At 42.5% G+C, this 16,804-nt stretch overlaps 2 protein-coding genes across 6 annotated transcripts in view; one reads left to right on the top strand and one right to left on the bottom strand.

The window, feature by feature from the left end:
* On the top strand, nucleotides 1–10,418 carry LOC310840377 (WD repeat and coiled-coil-containing protein-like). 4 transcript variants are annotated; one of them, XR_014561914.1, is made up of 4 exons: nucleotides 1–399; nucleotides 3,152–5,070; nucleotides 5,765–6,196; nucleotides 6,338–10,418. XR_014561914.1 is itself a non-coding variant. In XM_083730250.1 (4 exons), exons 2-4 carry the CDS (start codon nucleotides 3,175–3,177, stop codon nucleotides 9,632–9,634), a joined length of 2,310 nt encoding a protein of 769 aa, XP_083586376.1. In that variant the 5' UTR covers nucleotides 1–399; nucleotides 3,152–3,174; the 3' UTR covers nucleotides 9,635–10,418. The 4 variants fall into 4 exon arrangements, 2 of the variants coding, with proteins under 2 accessions (XP_083586376.1, XP_083586377.1); XM_083730250.1 differs by having other exon boundaries at nucleotides 5,765–5,882; nucleotides 9,339–10,418; XR_014561915.1 differs by lacking the exon at nucleotides 1–399 and adding an exon at nucleotides 514–1,076 and having other exon boundaries at nucleotides 6,338–8,924.
* A 3,194-nt stretch (nucleotides 10,419–13,612) lies between these two features.
* The window catches only part of MFSD2B (MFSD2 lysolipid transporter B, sphingolipid), a 36,682-nt gene continuing 33,490 nt past the window's right edge, over nucleotides 13,613–16,804 (bottom strand). For both annotated transcript variants that reach the window (XM_083730470.1, XM_083730471.1), the window contains exons 13-14: nucleotides 15,173–15,349; nucleotides 13,613–14,120 (exon numbers count right to left, since the gene is read on the bottom strand). In XM_083730470.1, the coding sequence (XP_083586596.1) occupies nucleotides 14,072–14,120; nucleotides 15,173–15,349 (226 nt within the window). In that variant the 3' untranslated portion in view covers nucleotides 13,613–14,071. The remainder of the gene's footprint in view (nucleotides 14,121–15,172; nucleotides 15,350–16,804) is intronic.

Below are 16,804 nucleotides of genomic sequence, written 5' to 3'. Positions count from 1 at the left end.
TCACGAACCGCACGCGCCGCCTGCCACCCAACCGCATAGGAGAAGCTTAAGCCACGTGAGCGAGGCCTCAAAAAAAGGGGGGGAGGGGAAAGCAGCTCCCTTGTCGCGAGAGGGCGTTTGTTAGATCATAGAGAGACCCTTGGTGGTAAGTAGAGCGCCGTCGACTGAGGAGCGTAGACAAGGGGAGCTGACGCGAGGCGCACGGCTTAAGGGCCCGCCCCTTTCCCCCCCTACTGCCACCACCGAAGGCCAGCCAGCGCCCCTTGTGGCGGCTCGGGAGCCGAGCAGCTCCTCCTCCTCCGCTCGCGAACTAACAGGAATGAACAGAGCGCCGAGCGGGTGCGAGAAGAGGCCGATGTCGTTATCCCGATGGGCGACCGAACCGCGTTCCCTTTTAAGGTAAGAGCCTCTCGCGGCGGGGGCGGGCAGGTAGGCGGGGGCGATGGAGGAGAGGGGGCGGGGCCAACGGCTCGAGGGAAAAACCCCGAGGCGCTGCGGTTTTATAGTGGGTGGGTGTGTAGCACGGTTTAGGCCGCAGTCCAATACGCCTGCTTGGGGCTGAGTCCCGTTGAACTTCAGTTTAAGGAAAAGCAAACCCACACGGGCAGTTCTCCTTTCATGGGATCGGAAGGGATCCTGAGGATCATCTAGTCCAGCCCCCTGCAATTCAGGAATAAGGCAGCGCCGGTCCCATACGGGGCTCGAACCTGCGACCTTGGGGTTATCGGCATAGCTGTCAACTTTCAGATTTGAAAATAAGGGATCAGCAGCCTTGAAAATAAGGGATCAGCAGCCTCGCCTGTCCCGGGGAGCCTCGAAAATAAGGGACCAGGAGCCTCACCTGTCCCAGGGAGCTTCGAAAATAAGGGATCAGCAGGCTCAACTGTCTCGAGGACAGTCTACGGGATATCTAACAATCTGGGATAGCAGCGGGAAACGGCACTGGAATAAGGGAATTTCCCGCAAAAAAAGGGAAGGTTGACAGCAATGGTTATCGGCAGCCCGCTCCTAACCAACTGGAGCTGTGAGTCACAGAACAGTCCTCAGTCTAGGCCTTGGGGACCCTTCACACTATGGTTTGTATAAAATCGTAGAATTTCGGGGTCGGAAGGGACCCCTGAGGGTCATCTAGTCCAACCCCCTTCAATGCAGGAATCTTTCAACGCAGGGTTCGAACCCACAACCCTGAGATGAAGGGTTTCGTGCTCTACCTGACTAGGCTACTATTGGGCTGGGAGTGAGATTTCTGCTCTCATGCAGCAGAGTTAAACGCGACTGCAGTTGCTCCAAGCACATTAAAAATTGTCAAATTGGAAGGGACCCCATCTGGTCCACATTTTGCCCGGTGTGTGGGGCTTGAGTCTGTGACCCTGAGATTTAAGAGTCTTATGCTCTGCCAACTGAACTAGTGAAGAAGGAGGCATGCGGGTTCCAACAGTTATATATTCTTGTATGTTTCTGAACTCTCCGAAGACTCGCAAAGCCTACAGAAAACACCTTGCTTGCTCTGTTCGGAAAAATGTTTTGTTTGGCTATTGTATGCACTTTACAAGTTACCTACCACCAAGAAACTGGGTTTTTGAAAGACTTAACAATGATAACCAAGGTCAGTGCAGAGTAGCATAACAAATCAAGCTGGAATTGTGTCACAAGCGTAAAGCAAGAACTATGTGCGGACATACCTGCTGTGGACTATACATCAAGTCTCACACATGCAGCACTAGTTTAGTTTGCTGCCTGATAGCTGACAAAACGGGTTCTGGGCCACAAGAGTTTATGCCACAATTTATTGCTTCATAAGGTACCCCAAGACTCTTTGTTATATGTGGAGTGTATTGTCAAGTAATCACTCCTCAGTTGTCTCCCAGGACAGGCAGATGCCAACCCTGCATGTAGAAGACATACTAGAAAACATACCCATTTCACAGATGGGATCACTAAGGCAGACTTGGGACGTATCACTGGTTTGGATTATTTTGAGTGCTCTGCATGTGTTCTGAATTCTCTAACGTAGATACTCACTTATTCACCTTTAGCGAATATCTATAGTACAGGGAATACAGAACACATGCAGAGCATTGAAACTAATCCAAGCCAATGGCAGGAAAGGCACAATCTGCATTATATAGTCAAGGTTTTAAGCTTTTACCAGATATTTTTCTGTTGCACACTTCTCCCAGCCACTACAAACACTTTTTTAAAAAAAGAAATGGGAAAGCAGCTGTGCCCCAAGCAGTAGGGCTGATTATTTTTCACTCTGATGGTAAACTTAGTACAAAGTGCCCCCTCTTCTCCCCAGCTTCTTATATTTGCCTTATGCAAGGCAGATTTGGGTTTGACACGAAGTATACACTTGGCAGGGAGCTGCTACCAATCCTTACTGTGGTGAGAGTACCTGTCTGACATAGATGTCAGAAAACACATCCCACCCCCTCCCAAAGAATTACCGTAGTTTTGTCAAGAGTTGCTGGGATTTGTACCTTTGAGGGATAAACTGCAGTACCCAGAATTCTTTTGAGTGAAGGAATGTGTTTCAAATGGGCTTTAAAGCTATGGTGTGTATGCAACCTTAGAGATAAAAATGGGTAATGTGAAAAGAACATCAACATTCTAGCATTTGTTAAAGTTGTTATTGCCTATTACAGTATTGTAACAAAATAATATAAATACTTTTTAAAAAATGCAAATTATACCTACTGATATATGGGCACCTATATTCTTGGACTTTGTTATTTTAACCCATGTGCAACTATACTCATTCCATGTGCCTGTTTTATAGTTTTGTTTTTCATCTTTTTATTTTTATTCATTGTTCTTTCTTTTATTATATACATTGTAAAATGAAATTTAAAAAACTCTATGGAAAAAGGATACATGAACCTCAGTTGTATACTGTGTTTACTTTACTACCCTTTTTGCTTATTGTTTCAAATCACTAAATAATTTTTTTTAAAAAAAGATGAATGCTAGAAGAAAACAAGAAGCCTTGATGGATCAAGGCAGAAATTCATCCAGCATGCTTTTTTCAACCGTGAGCCACAAAATGTTCCTGGGAATTTACCTTTCGTATTTGCATCATTATATGGCATAAAGTCAAATTAGCAACAGCGAAAATGTTTCAAATAATGTTTTTTGCTTGCTTGCTTTATAGATGTATTCCTTCAGAACATAAAAATGGAGTTGGGGAAAGGAAAATTGCTGAGAACTGGCCTCAATGCCTTATACCAGGCCATACATCCTGTGCATGGGATTGCTTGGACTGATGGAAAGCAAGTGATCCTGACTTCGTTGTATCAGCATAATGGAGAACCTAAATTTGGCAACTCGAATGTTGTTGGCCAGTTTGAACACGTTCACGGACTTTACTGGGCTCCATCTTGTGCCCCAGATCTCCCTGCCCTCCTTGCTATCCAGCATAAAAAACACATCACCATGTGGCAGCTATGTTACAGTGTTTCTGAAAGAAACAAACTGATGGTTTATCAAATCAGCGAAATTGGCGAGCTGTTTCCCATCCTTCCTCAGGGCTGTGTGTGGCATCCGAAAAAGGAAATCTTGGCTGTGCTTACTACGCGGGACACCTCTGTGCTACACTCGGTTCGGATCAACAACTCCAGAATAAAAGCAGATATTAAAAGCAGTGCGCTCATCCACTGTGCTTGCTGGACTGAGGAAGGCAACCGCTTGGTGGTTGGGATAGGCAGTGCCCTCCATTCCTATATTTGGGATGATGAACAGAAAACTTTGAATGCATGCTCTTTTTGCCCAATATTTGACGTGGGAGGCTACATCTGTGCAATTGAAGCGACATTAGGTTCTCAAGTGGCGGTTGCTACCGAACTTCCACTAGATAAGATATGTAGCTTAAACGCGGGCATTTCGTTTGAAATGCCATCTGAGGCTGTCGGAAACTCTGTTCCCTCACAAACTTCCTCGTCGGCCTGCAAAGAAGAGCTCTCTGTAGACAGTGGGAAAAAGTTAACAGACCAAGAAAAACCTGGGTCCATTGTAACTTCTACATCTTCGTCGGTGGATCTAACCCACCTCACTGCAAGCAAGCAGCAGACTGATAACAATTCTCTCCTTCATCTAAGAACTAAGGATTACTTAACAGGAAGCGGCCAAGATGCCTCACACCTGATCTTGGTGACTTTTGAAAGAAAAGTGACAGCTACCAAAAAAGTCAGCATCTCAGGGATTCTGGTCCCAGACATAATGACTTTTGATTCTAAAACGCAAACTGTGGCAGTGGCGTCCAACACTTGTAATATAATTTTGGCTTACTCTTTATCTTCATCTCACTTGCCTAACATTCAACAAATTCAACTGGAGAAAAGCGAAAGGCCAAAGGGATTGTGTTTCCTGACAGAAAAGCTATTGCTGATACTGGTTGGAAAACAGAAATTAACAGACCCGGCTTTTCTTCCATCGTCACGCTCGGACAAGTACATTCTCCGTTTGATGGTCAAAGAAATTGTGTGCAAAGAAGACTCTTCTGCCTTTTCGGGGACTACCCAGGTTTGCTTTGCAAACGTACCGGTAAAAAAAGAAGGCATAGAAATTCATTCTTCAGAGCCTCATATGCTATGTGATGGATTGGTGCTGCCAAGTTGCACAGCGATCCAGTCTCCTAGAAACAGAAGAAAACTCATAGAAGAAATTAAGAGCCCTGCTAATGAGCAAAGCATGCTGACCAATGCAGTTGACTTCCAGGAGAAAAAGATTTCCAGGGACTTCCCTCAAGTTCTGGGATGTTTGGATGCTGAACCAACAAATCGTTCACTTGTTCTTCAAGGAATCGAAACCTCTTCAGGATTGTCAAACGTATCCATTTCACCAAACAAGCATGTGCATAGTTCTACGGATATGTCAAATTCCTCAAAAACAAACTTGCTACAAATTGAAAAAGAACCCTCTTACACCTCTAAGCATCTGGAAAGGCTGTGCTGCAGGTTTGCAGAATTGCAGCATCAGCTTTTTGAACTAACTGAGCTTTTGAAATCGGGGAAAAAACCTCTGCTGGGATATCCATCTTCGCATGCTCCCTCTTTTGTTAACATCACTTATCAGGTACCTTTCGAACAAAAAGTATATGTATTCATCTGCTTTATTGTTACCAGCTATGCTTAAAAATACTAGCAATCTTGCTTCCTATCTCTGGAGAGAAGCAACTTTTGTATAGCAGCATGGGCTAAGACGAACTCACTGAAGGGAGGCAAACTATTTTACTGTCCAAAATTAGCTGTGTGACACTAAGAGCATCTAGGGATGGGAGCCTGTCTGTGGCCTTCCAGACATTGCTGGACTACAACTCCCATCATCCCTGGCAATTGGCTATTCTGCCTGGGGATGATGAGGTTTGGGAGTGCAACAAATCTGGAGAGCCACATCCATAGAGCAACAGCTGGGAAGGAGACCTCTGGAAATTCTCCACTGGGCATTCATCAGTTGAGACTGCTTGGAATGCATATCTGTTGCACTGGCCTGCAGATCCTTGGATGCAGTCCCAGACTCTGGGCATCTGTTTGATTTTGGCAAGTGCTGTCCAATTTGAGTGCTTCTGCTAATTACCTGTTAAGGGCAAATCAGCAGAGAGGTGGCCTGGCTATAGTTCCCCTGCTCCTGGGCCAAGCAGGTGATCAGCACAGGCTGAGTTGGAACATTCAGCAAATTTAGATACATGCAGATCAGATTTGTTGCAAGGTGCCTGGGAACGGGGTGAAATAAGTCTTGATCACGCTAGTAGTTTGTTGTTAATTTACAGAAGGATTGTTCCGGAACTGTTACACCTGAGAAGCGAGCTGTTATCCTCTGCGATGGCAAACTTCGTCTAAGTCTAATTCAGCAGATTTTCAACCTGACTCTTGTTGAAATGCAGCATGGTAAGTTCTGTTTGTCAGAAATATGGTATTTAGTGAAAATATTTGATTGATCTGGAAGGAAGGCAGTGTGCCAGTGGGAAAACAGTTGTGCCTTTTATTGTGTGTGTTACATTTGGTCTAATTTAGAATTCAGAAATGGAAGTTGCTTTACATTTTTGTTTATAAGAGGCGAGGGTGCCAGAGCCCTTTATTTTCAGCTAGGGTTTGTGCTTATTAGAAGACCATTTGGGAAATCAGAGAAGGAATACTGATTTCTTCTGCATAACTTGTATCTTCTGTGTCATTTCTCACAATATCACCTATGCTTTAGAGCAGTGTTTCCCAACCTTTGGCCTCCAGCTGTTTTTGGACTACAACTCCCATCATCCCTCACTAGCAAGACCCAGTGGTCAGGGATGATGGGAATTGTAGTCCAAAAACAGCTGGAGACCAAAGGTTGGGAAACACTGCTTTAGAGTAATGTTTACAATTATACCTTGGGTTACAGATGCTTCAGGTTGCGTTTTTTCGGGTTATGGACGCGCCAAAACCCGGAAGTACTGGAACAGGTTACTTCCGGGTTTCGGCAGTTGCGCATGCGCAGAAGCGCCAAATCGCAACCCGTATGTGCGCAGACGCACCACTGCGGGTTGCGAATGTGCATCCCGCACGGATCACGTTTGCAACCCGAGAGTCCACTGTATTTCAGTAGCAAGTGTAGAGGTATTTCTGAGCATTAGCTCTGCTTTTCCTCATAGGGAATTTCATTTTGATTACCCTTTTCCAGCTCTACAGTATCCTTTTTGAGGTGCTTGACCAGAATTATACTCAGCATCCCAAGTGCAGTTGCCTAATTGCAGACATTTTACAAGTTAACAGCACCATCAAGGCCCAGGAAAAAAACAGTGTGCGCCCAATTTAGTAACACCCCGCTCTGTACCCAGTGGCTTCAGCACACTTCATTTTTTGCAAGCTGCTGCAAGAACTCCCAAATGGCATTTGGAATAATTTAAGAAAATCGCCACCGTTCCGTTCAAATAGGCAGTTACATTCTTGTTATTAATAGTGATTTTCAGATTGATTCCCCTTACTCAATTATGAAAGTAAATCTTATAAATTGCGACTTGCCCTGATTTTACGTGCACAATTTCAGGGTGGGTTATTAACACGTCTACAATGTGTTACATATACTGGCTTGTTTAACTGTGCCCGCAGAGATATTTTGAAAGTCTTGTGCGGTATTGGCCTTAAGTTGAGTTCAGATAAAGCATTAAGCAGAAAGATTAAAAGTTCACATGACTGTAAAGCCTCAATCTTCTCATGATGTCACTTGCCACAGAGTGTTACACAACCGACAAATGGAGCTGCCAGTAAGAATTGCATTTCTAGCAGTTCCTAAAATTACGGGAAGTGAATGACGTCGCCATGTCGATATAAAATTTGAGAAGTACTGCATGACTGCTAAAAGCTGACTACACCTGTAATCCAGGAACAGTTTTACAGTTTGGAACCAAGTTCCTTTGGAAAGGCTGCTTCACGAGGTGCTGGCAGAACTAGACATTTGGACCTGCCCGTTTTTGCCCTGGCTGTGCTGCAGTCCTTTCAGGAGGAGGTGGTTTGGGAAAGCTGTTTGCTGCACTTCCTGACATCTTTTACAATAATGCCTCCCTTGCATGTCTGCGAGTCTGCCTCCCTGTTTCTCCTGAACTGCTTTGCTGATGCTGGTATTATTCTATCCATGCCCTACCCCAACTCAAGCTGGCATATACGGTACTGTCTGGTTTTACTCCCCTTCCCTATTTCACCTCCTGCTTTTTAAGCCTGTGACCTGAAAAAAGGAAGCCTCCAAATGCCTTTTTAATAATAATAATGATCATGATGATAATAATAATAATATATTATTTATACCCCGCCCACCTGGGGTATAAATACTTGGGAATGGCATTGGGGGAAATGGCTGCTTTTACAGTCATACTTCAGGTTGAATATGCTTCAGGTTACGCTCCACTGCGACCCGGAAGTAACGGAACGCGTTACTTCCGGGTTTCGCTGCTCGCGCAGACGCTCAAAATGATGTCATGCACAGAAGCGGCGAAACGTGACCCGCGCATGCACAGACATGCAGTTGCGTGTTACGTTCTACTCATGATGCAAACAGGGCTCCGGAACAGATCCCGTTCGCATCCAGAGGTACCACTGTACCTGCTTTAGGAAAGCAGAGGCAGGCCAAACGCTCTTAGTTCTATCAAGGCTAAGATCATCCCCACAGTGTTTCCATGCACATTCCAGGCAGAACACCTTCCACAATCTTTAGGCAGCTCACTAACATTGCTGTATCAATGGGCTGAAACTGAGATGAAAGGGAAGAGGGTCCTAACGGTGCAGCTAGGTAGATAGAGCTGCACCTTGGGCTTAACAGTCATTTCACACACACACACACACACACACACACACACACACACACACACACCCTCCCCCATTTCATTCTTTACTTTCATCATCCCTGCTGTGTTGGAAGAAGGGGGGGGGGACCCAAACCAAAAGCAGTTTGGTTATCCTGATTTTTTTTAGAGAAAAATACTCTTGAGCATCTGTAGCACTGCATTTTCAGACTTAGCAAAATTGTAGTGCCATCAGGACTACAAGAAAAAAAAAATGGGAGTTTGCTTCTGCTGCTCAGCAAGAAATATCTGAAGTCATTGGCAGCCAAGCTACAGAACAGTGGGGTCTGTGGCCTTGCTTGGCAACAGGAGGGACCCTGGCTAAATAATAGAATCCAACCTTTGTTGCTGCTTAATTCTCCAGTACTGAGGTGCTGCATGCTTCTCTGTTCACTGGGCTACAAGCTGAACCAAGACATGGATGGCTGTCAGAGTGGAGTGGTCACCCCCAATTTCTGTTTGGTTTGCCAGTACTATTCCTTCTCTTGGGAGTTTTCATGTCTTACTAAGCTTGGACCAGCCATTCAGAGAGTATAATCACTGTATTGAAATACCACCATTTTCAATGTACAAGGTAGAAGCTGCAATGCAAGAATTGTTTGAATTAAATGCTTCCAGCCAAGAATTGCCCAAGTGTCATTTTGATACAATCTCATTTTAAAAGTTGTCTGTGACTTGGAAGTCACGTCAAGATGTATTTCTTGCTGTTTTCTGTGTACGTAAAAATTAATCTAACATTGCTAGCTAGAAGTAGGAGTTCCAGCTTGGTCCCACGGCCATGGATGCCCGGGCCTGTGGGTGCCCTTCATGGGGAATTTTGTGGGTGCTCGGGCACCCAGGGCCCCGGAAAGTTGGCACCTATGGCTAGAAATGTATTGCATAATACCTAACTGTTGGGTCTGATACCATTAAGCTAAGTTTTGAATTTAGGCCAGCCAGCCAGCTACTGTTGTTTTATATCGCAAACAGTGTAACAAAGATCACTGTTTTTCTATTATGCTCTTGAAAAATTGTATGTATCTAATGTCTTCAACAGGTTTGTCCTGGATTGTGCTCACTTCAGACAACGAAGGTTTTATTCCATTAACATTTGATGCCCTGCAGGAGATAGTCATAAGGGATGCCCACTCTAGTGATATTGCCAGCTGTAACGATAGCAGCACTGATTCTTCCAAAACACTGAAAACCATCAGTTCCACAGGTGGTGGATACAGGAAGATTTCCTCCCAAAGCTTGGATCGTGATAACAGTTCTATGGAAGTAATGGGAGAACATTCTTCTCAGTGTCTGGTACAGAGCAATTCTTCAGGCCAAACCAGTACGGCTTCATAACCAAATTAAAGTCGTTCTATCAGGACAGTTTGTTGTCACTTAAGACTGAAAGTTTTTACTGCCCATAATTAAAAGTTGCATTTTCATGGGGGTGGGGGTCCCCTGCTTTTACACTCCTATGGTGTTTCACCATTTTGTACATCTTAGCTTGTCGGTCTTTTTAAAAATATTATTTACAGCTCTGCAAACTTCAGGTTATTTTAGTAATGGATCCTGGTATAGTTCTGTAGACCACATCCACATGTTTATTCAGTCTCTTATTTTATTTATTCATTCATTCATTCATTCATTCATTTATTAACAAATTTATATTTTCAGATTTCCTCACCAATTATGTTTCTCTACTAAACACAAAAGTCAAATTTTATCCAGAGCATTGGTCTTCAGGGGGTTTTGTCATTAGAATTTACTCAGGAGACATCTCAGTGGCATGAACACACTGAAAACTATGTTACTGGTGGTATTTATGATTCTAGAAGCGGAAATCAAAACTGGCTCATATTTATTGCTGTGCCATATAACACACTCCTCCTGCTACAGTTTCTGTATTGTTATACTAATGTATTTGTATTTTACCAGTGCCTGGAAATTCCTATGCACTTGAACAAGTGATTATTTAAATCCACTTACAGAACTAGTCACTAATTAGAATCATGGTAAGAGTACTGCATCTAACCTTAATGTATCTCAACTGAAGTCTTCCTTCAAAATGTCTAAGAGTATGCATGTATCGAAGATAAACAATTCTAAGCTATAATAAAAAGTAGATTTGTTTAATTCATAACAGCTATGGAGACTGATTGCTGGGTATTCTAAAGTGATATCACATACCCTAGGAGGTGAGGGGCAGAGTTAATATTTGGGAACTGGAGATCTCAAACATGATGTTTCGCTGCCTTGCAATGCTGTTTAGACCTTACAGGTGAGTGGGTTGGTGGATGTTTCAAGAAAGAAGAATGGGAAGGGGGCATATAGAACATATTAAAAACCCTAATCCATTTTTATAAAATTCTGGTTAAAATAAGATGTTAAAATAATAATGGAGAAACTGTTAAAATCACCTGACAGCTAATATTGCCATTATACATTTTCATTGCACTGCTAGCTATTATCTTACATATACCAAAATATTTTTAATAAACTGATTCAGCTTCTCCAAAAAGCAGCAGCTGCTATCTCTCCTATGCTAGTCAGCTGAACAGCATGTTTTCGTTCTGGAATATGGCATATTCTATTAAAATAGTAATTGTCCAAATTATCCTCTGTGGCATTTGCAGGTCTATCAGCAGTTTGAGATGATTCGATTAATTATTTAATTTCTATACTGCTTAATAGATTAGAATTTTCTCTTAAGTGGTGTACAAAAAACTGAAGCAACAACTTAAAATATTACAAAAATACACAATTACATATAAAAATGTTACATAAATACAAAGTTGTGAATATATCTATAAATCAGTATCAATTCATTTTCCTTCTGACACACCCTTAAGCCTTTGGGTTCTCACCCAGGGTCCAAACAAACTCTAGCTCAACAACAAAAGTCTCACAATTAGAAGCCTTCCTGGAAACAGCAGGCATGTGAAGTTTTAAAGGTTAAAAAAAAGTGCCTAAAAGGCAGTTCAGTAATTTATCTTCCCTTGCAATGTTCACCTACAGGGGAGTGTTGAATACATACTAGGGTGTGCTTTTAGTTCCAAACGGGTTTTCACAGGTTTAAAACTGGTATGTGGCTGCTAGGGATGTATTAAGGCATCGTTCTCTGTTGTGTCTTGTATTTGTGGTATCCACTACAGCTTGCCTTGCACCAAAAACGTTACTCATCTTGCTGTCTGCTGCAGCAAAAATACAGAGCCTATGTGATTTCTGGCATAAATTACTTTGTCATTGTTATTCCATCCCATTCATTTTAATGCAAAGCAAACATAATGCAAACAGGGGGGAATATAATCAAATACACATTGGTTGAAGACTAAAACAGTGACATACCGTTCGGGACATGGGACAAATAAGCAAACATGATGTTGGTTTTCCCCTTCAACTTCTGCCAGAATTCTCTGACATCCCTTGTGGCTGCACAGAGACCGTAAAGGAGGACAAGCTTTCTTGGCAGCAGAAAGACTGAAATTCCTTGGGTTACTGTGTCATCTTTGAGACCCTTAAACAATACAGTGGCCTAGTCTCATATTTTGTAGGCTTAATATCCACTATGTAATGGAAAAAGCGTTTAGTTTCCACCACCTCATTCAGCTCATATATAGCTTGACAACTCCCAGATACATTAGGCTTCAGGATTAGATACAAAAGCAACTTTTTTGCTTTGTTGTGAGGTATCACGGCAAGCAATGCCAAATAGCATACTTTTAACATTTAAATCCTCAAATCTACTCATTCATTGGGCCCAGCTGATGATCTGCTTTCAATGGGTTGTGCTCCAAAATAACTTAAATGTGCCCGTTCTAAGTGTTCAGAATTTCCCCCAACCCTGTGAAAGCTTTTAAACTTACAAACACTACAGTTCATTAACAAAAATACATTCTCCATTTCCAAATATATTCAGCTATACACTCTAGCCATTAAAAGTCCAACATGTACCAGGTCAGACTGAGAGAACCTGCTCTTCACTGTAAAAATAGCGCAGTTTCTCTGCCGACAGCTAAGTGTGATAATGGGAGTTTTATACTTCATCATATCCAGCCAACACTGGTCACAAAGCCTGCCATGTACCATATAATCTGCCCCCTGCTTAGATTTCCTAGCAATGCTACATGCTGCATTGGATATTTTTAGCTCACTAAGAACCTACCTGGAGAGTCAATTTACTTGCAAGCAGAAGAAGACAACGCATGTAGCCGTGTGCTCTGCTTTTGTATCTCTTTCTGTGTATGGACTGGCTTCAAGTTGAAAGTTTCATTAATCTGTACTCTCAACACAGGATCAAAACATGACCTGGGAGAAATGAGTGAAATAGCACTGGATGGCAGTTACAGTGTGACATTGGGAGACAATAACTTAGCACATTGTGAAAGAGAATGCCAATATTCTGTGTGTACAGGCAGACACAACACTGACTAATCACTCCTGTCCCAAGCATTTGGCACCTGAACGGATAATTATTTACATTATCTGGAAACTTCTGTGGAATCTGCCACGGAGCTCATGAGCAGGTGGTGTTCATTTGCAGATGCTATTAATAGGAACTGGTGCCTCCATCTGAAGACTGTATGCACCTCTGCTGCAATTAGAGTCCTAGGAGCTCAGAAAAGCACCATAGAAATTACCCAAATTGTGACTCCAATATGAAGGTGCCAGTTCAAAACAACAACAACAGAACCTCCACATGAACATCTGACTACAAAATCAGTGGTGGACCGTGTGGTACTCCTGAAGGGTGTCAACTATTTGGTGCAATAATCTCTGAAAGTCTTGACTTTCAGAATGTAGCAATCAAAAGGGTTCTCCCAATAATATAGTACCTGGAAAAAATATGGTTTTCACCTGATTAGCTATTTTTTAAATAAACTACCTCCAACCCTCTTGTGCACACTGTCATACCAAGAAATGCCAAAAGTAGTAATACAACGGAGTGGCAATTGTTTGAACCCTTGATTTTGAAGAGCCACACTCAATATTATTATCTCCAGGTAAATAATCACGGAGCTAGCTGTTCACTTAGAATAGCAAATCTCCAACATTTTACAGGAGCAAAGACACAAAGGTTTTGCTCTTTTCTTTTCTTTTGGAGCATCGTGCTGGATTACAGATGCTCTTGCTTTGTCACAGCCTTAATTTGATAGTTTAAATATGGGCTTGAATTTAAAAAGCACATGAAAAGCAAGCCTTTCTATTTGGCAATATGTTTTTGCACAGAGCCACTTTTAATGGGACATAACCAAGTGTCTATAAAAAAAAGGCTTGATTTAGATAAGTAGAAGGTGCAAAACATCACATTTTAAAATCATGAAAACATGCCGACACTTTGAAGGGTTGATGAAGAAAAGAAGATTCCCCCCATTTTTATTTTTGCTCTCATCGGTTATTTATAACAAATTGTGAAAGGGGATTGTTTGACGAACAGAGAGTCTGCGTAGGCATGGATAACATGACCTCTTAGTTGAAATTTTGAGGACTACCCATCCTTGGAGACAGACTGTCGGGCGATGCTTAGAAGGCAGCTTGTTTTCCAATCCTCAGTATAGCTGTAGATCAGTGGAAAGAGTAGCAAGCAGTTTCCCCAGTGTTCTATACATACAGGTTCTAAGCATTCCTCTCCAAACTATGCTCCAAGTTACAATGTGTTCTGAATTCATTTAGCCTTGATAAATAGATGTGTGTATCATCCGTGAAATAAAGCTTCGGTGGAATAAGGAACAGCCTTTTATCCCACAAAGCACTGCTGCCTGGTTAGGTTTTCGTTACCACAAGCTATTCCGGCTTTCAAAGAGGAGTGATTTCTTCAGTTTTACAGAGAATGCTTGAACGACGCCTGTTTGAAAAAATGCAAAAGAACCACACATGAAGAAATGTGGTTTCTGTGGTTGACGTTGTAACATAGGTGCTAAGACAATGACATCTAATAAAGGTAAAAGGTAAAGGACTCCTGGATGGTTAAGTCCAATCAAAGGTGACTATGGGATGCGATGCTCATCTCGCTTTTCAGGCTAAGGAAGCTGGCATTTGCCCACAGACAGCTTTCCGGGTCATGTGGCCAGCATGACTAAACTGCTTCTGGTACAATGGAACACTGTGACAAGTGCCAGAGCGCACAGAAACACTGTTTACCTTCCTGCCACAGTGGTACCTATTTACCTACTTGTACTGGTGTGCTTTCAAACTGTTAGGTTGGCAGAAGCTGGGACAGAGCAACAAGAACTCGCTCTGTCACATGGATTCGAATTGCTGACCTACCAAATGGCAAGTTCAAGAGGCTCAGTGGTTTAGACCACAGCGCCTCCTGCATCCCCTGGACCCAGCCTTTTTGAAGTGTTTCATTTCAGTTATGCATCATCTGAAATTGTTCCTGAGGCATTGGGAACCTGGCAACTATTCTTCCATGCTTCTGTAACTTTCAGGGTGGTTACATGGTCCTGCCCCTTAGTAGTATTTGAAGTGGCAGCTTGTAGCTCAGAGGTGGGGAATGCTTTTGGCCCGGTGGGGCCTCTCCCCTACTGCTGCTTTAGAGTGTTGATGGACCCTCCAGAACACTGTAGGAGGTGGCCCTGAGAAGTGCTAGGTGAAGGGGCAGTCAACAAAAATCACTTTCCTTTGCAGCTTTGCACTGACATTATTAACAATGCATAAATGCAATAGCAGGGCATTACATCATACCATATAGAAAGCCCAAAGAGCCTCTGCTGAAATGAAGCCAGAAAATGCTGGTAGTCAAGCAATGCAGTATGATTTTCAAAGTAAAAGACTTTGTTTTCTAGGTCAGTAAAGAGGTTCTCTGTATGCAGCATAATACAAGGTGTTTGTTTTGGAATTGCCTATCTCTTCCATAGTGAGCACTAAGAGAATCTGTTGTAGGTACATACTTACCTTCGTCTTTCAAGGGCATGTTTTGTTTCCTGTCGAGTTTTTTCATTGATTGGATAGAAAGTGAGTATAAACAAGCCTAATGGCACGAGAAGAGATGGGACTGCTCCAACCAAGACTTTCAGCATGACAACAACACTGTGAGACTGTTTGCACACTCCTGATTTGAAGCCTGCAAGACTATTAAAAAAATAAATACAGATGTTACAGTCATATCTTCATACTACTAGTGTGTGTGTGTGTGTGTGTGTAGCCTCTCCCACCCACAATGTAGAGCCTTCCCCATAATTTTTTTTTCCTGGGGTTTCACTGGCTCCTTGATATCATCTCAGCTTCCTTGGAGATTTTTTTTCTTGCTGATGCTAGATCTGAGTAATGAAGAAGGTAGGGGCTTACAGATGAAACAGTCACGTTTTTACCTCTCGCTGTGGTCAAGACTGAAGCAATGAGCCAATTATTACCTACATTCTGTAGCCGAAATCTTCGGCAAACCAGTTTCACATTGTGGAATTAATTTATTTCACCCTGTACAAGGACATGTACCGGTATTTATTAACCTATGTATCCTATGAAACTTTTTTGACATTTTTAAGCAAGCACAATGCAGTAGAATTCATTATCTGCTAGAAATTCTGTGAACTATAAGTTCCCTGTCTGCAGACACTAAAGCAGGAGTAGAGCATGTTCACTGCATTGAGGCAAGACTTAATTTTAAATTGTCTTGCACTAAAAATTGCATGTGGAGTCTTTGCTACTCACTCAAACACTAGCTGGATTTTGTGACTTTTTAACTGATGCACTTCCTATTTCACATCAAAATGCACATTCAGGCAGTTCAATGGAGCTCTGATGAAATTTGCAATATAAATGCACAGGGGTCCACAAACTTCAGATGGCTGTGGTAGCAACCAAAAAGAGCAGAGTCTTTACCCAACTTCAAACTGCATCTCGGAAAAACACAGTGCAGGATTAAGGACAGTCCTATTTCCCTCCTCCCTCTCTAAGCTTGGGTATAAGGAAGGTGTAAGGAATCACCTTTGCAGTTACACAGAGCTTCTGGAGGCCTCTGACCAGCTCTGGGGCACAACATCACTGTTGGAACGATTCCTACACACTTGGGAGCGGATCCATTTGATAAAGAGGACTGAGGCTTGTAGTTTGTGCTTCATAAGCCCAGTATAACTGTGGGGATGATACTCAACCCCTTTCCCCACTTTCAAGGTCAGTAGGGAAAGGTGAGACTCATCATACTAGCCATGGAAAGTGGAATTGTACATCTGTGCGGGTTTGCACAACACCCCCAACAACAATTTGTACATGTGAACTGCTTTGAGGTTTTCTACAATCGAGCAGCATATAGATTTTATGAAATAAATATAATTTGACATGTAGGAATTTGCCTCCACACACAGCTTCCACACAGCTTCCAATCTGTTAAATGAGTGCTGTTGTTTTTAACCCTCATTAGGAAAGAGCCACAATCCACAGCTTGTATATTCCAAGTAGGTTGAAAACTAAGCAGGGCTGGCTTTGGATTTCAAAATGGCTTTTTGTATCAGGTAAACAAATATTAATTTACACATTTAGATTCCGCTTGGAATGTCATTCGAGGGTCTCCTGCTGCCTATTTTTACA

Source organism: Podarcis gaigeae (assembly GCF_964106915.1).
Source record: "Podarcis gaigeae genome assembly, chromosome: 3".
Taxonomy (NCBI): Eukaryota; Metazoa; Chordata; class Lepidosauria; order Squamata; family Lacertidae; genus Podarcis; species Podarcis gaigeae.
The sequence above is the reverse complement of the archived record's forward strand: the minus strand, read 5'-3'. Positions and strand labels throughout refer to the sequence as shown.

Bases quoted from the DNA above. Each gene is read 5' to 3' on its own strand.
- LOC310840377 (XM_083730250.1), top strand. From the start codon at position 3,175: ATGGAGTTGGGGAAAGGAAAATTGCTGAGAACTGGCCTCAATGCCTTA. The intron at 5,071-5,764 runs GTACCTTTCGAA...GTTAATTTACAG, and splicing joins TTGTTAACATCACTTATCAG to AAGGATTGTTCCGGAACTGT. The intron at 5,883-9,338 runs GTAAGTTCTGTT...TGTCTTCAACAG, and splicing joins TCTTGTTGAAATGCAGCATG to GTTTGTCCTGGATTGTGCTC.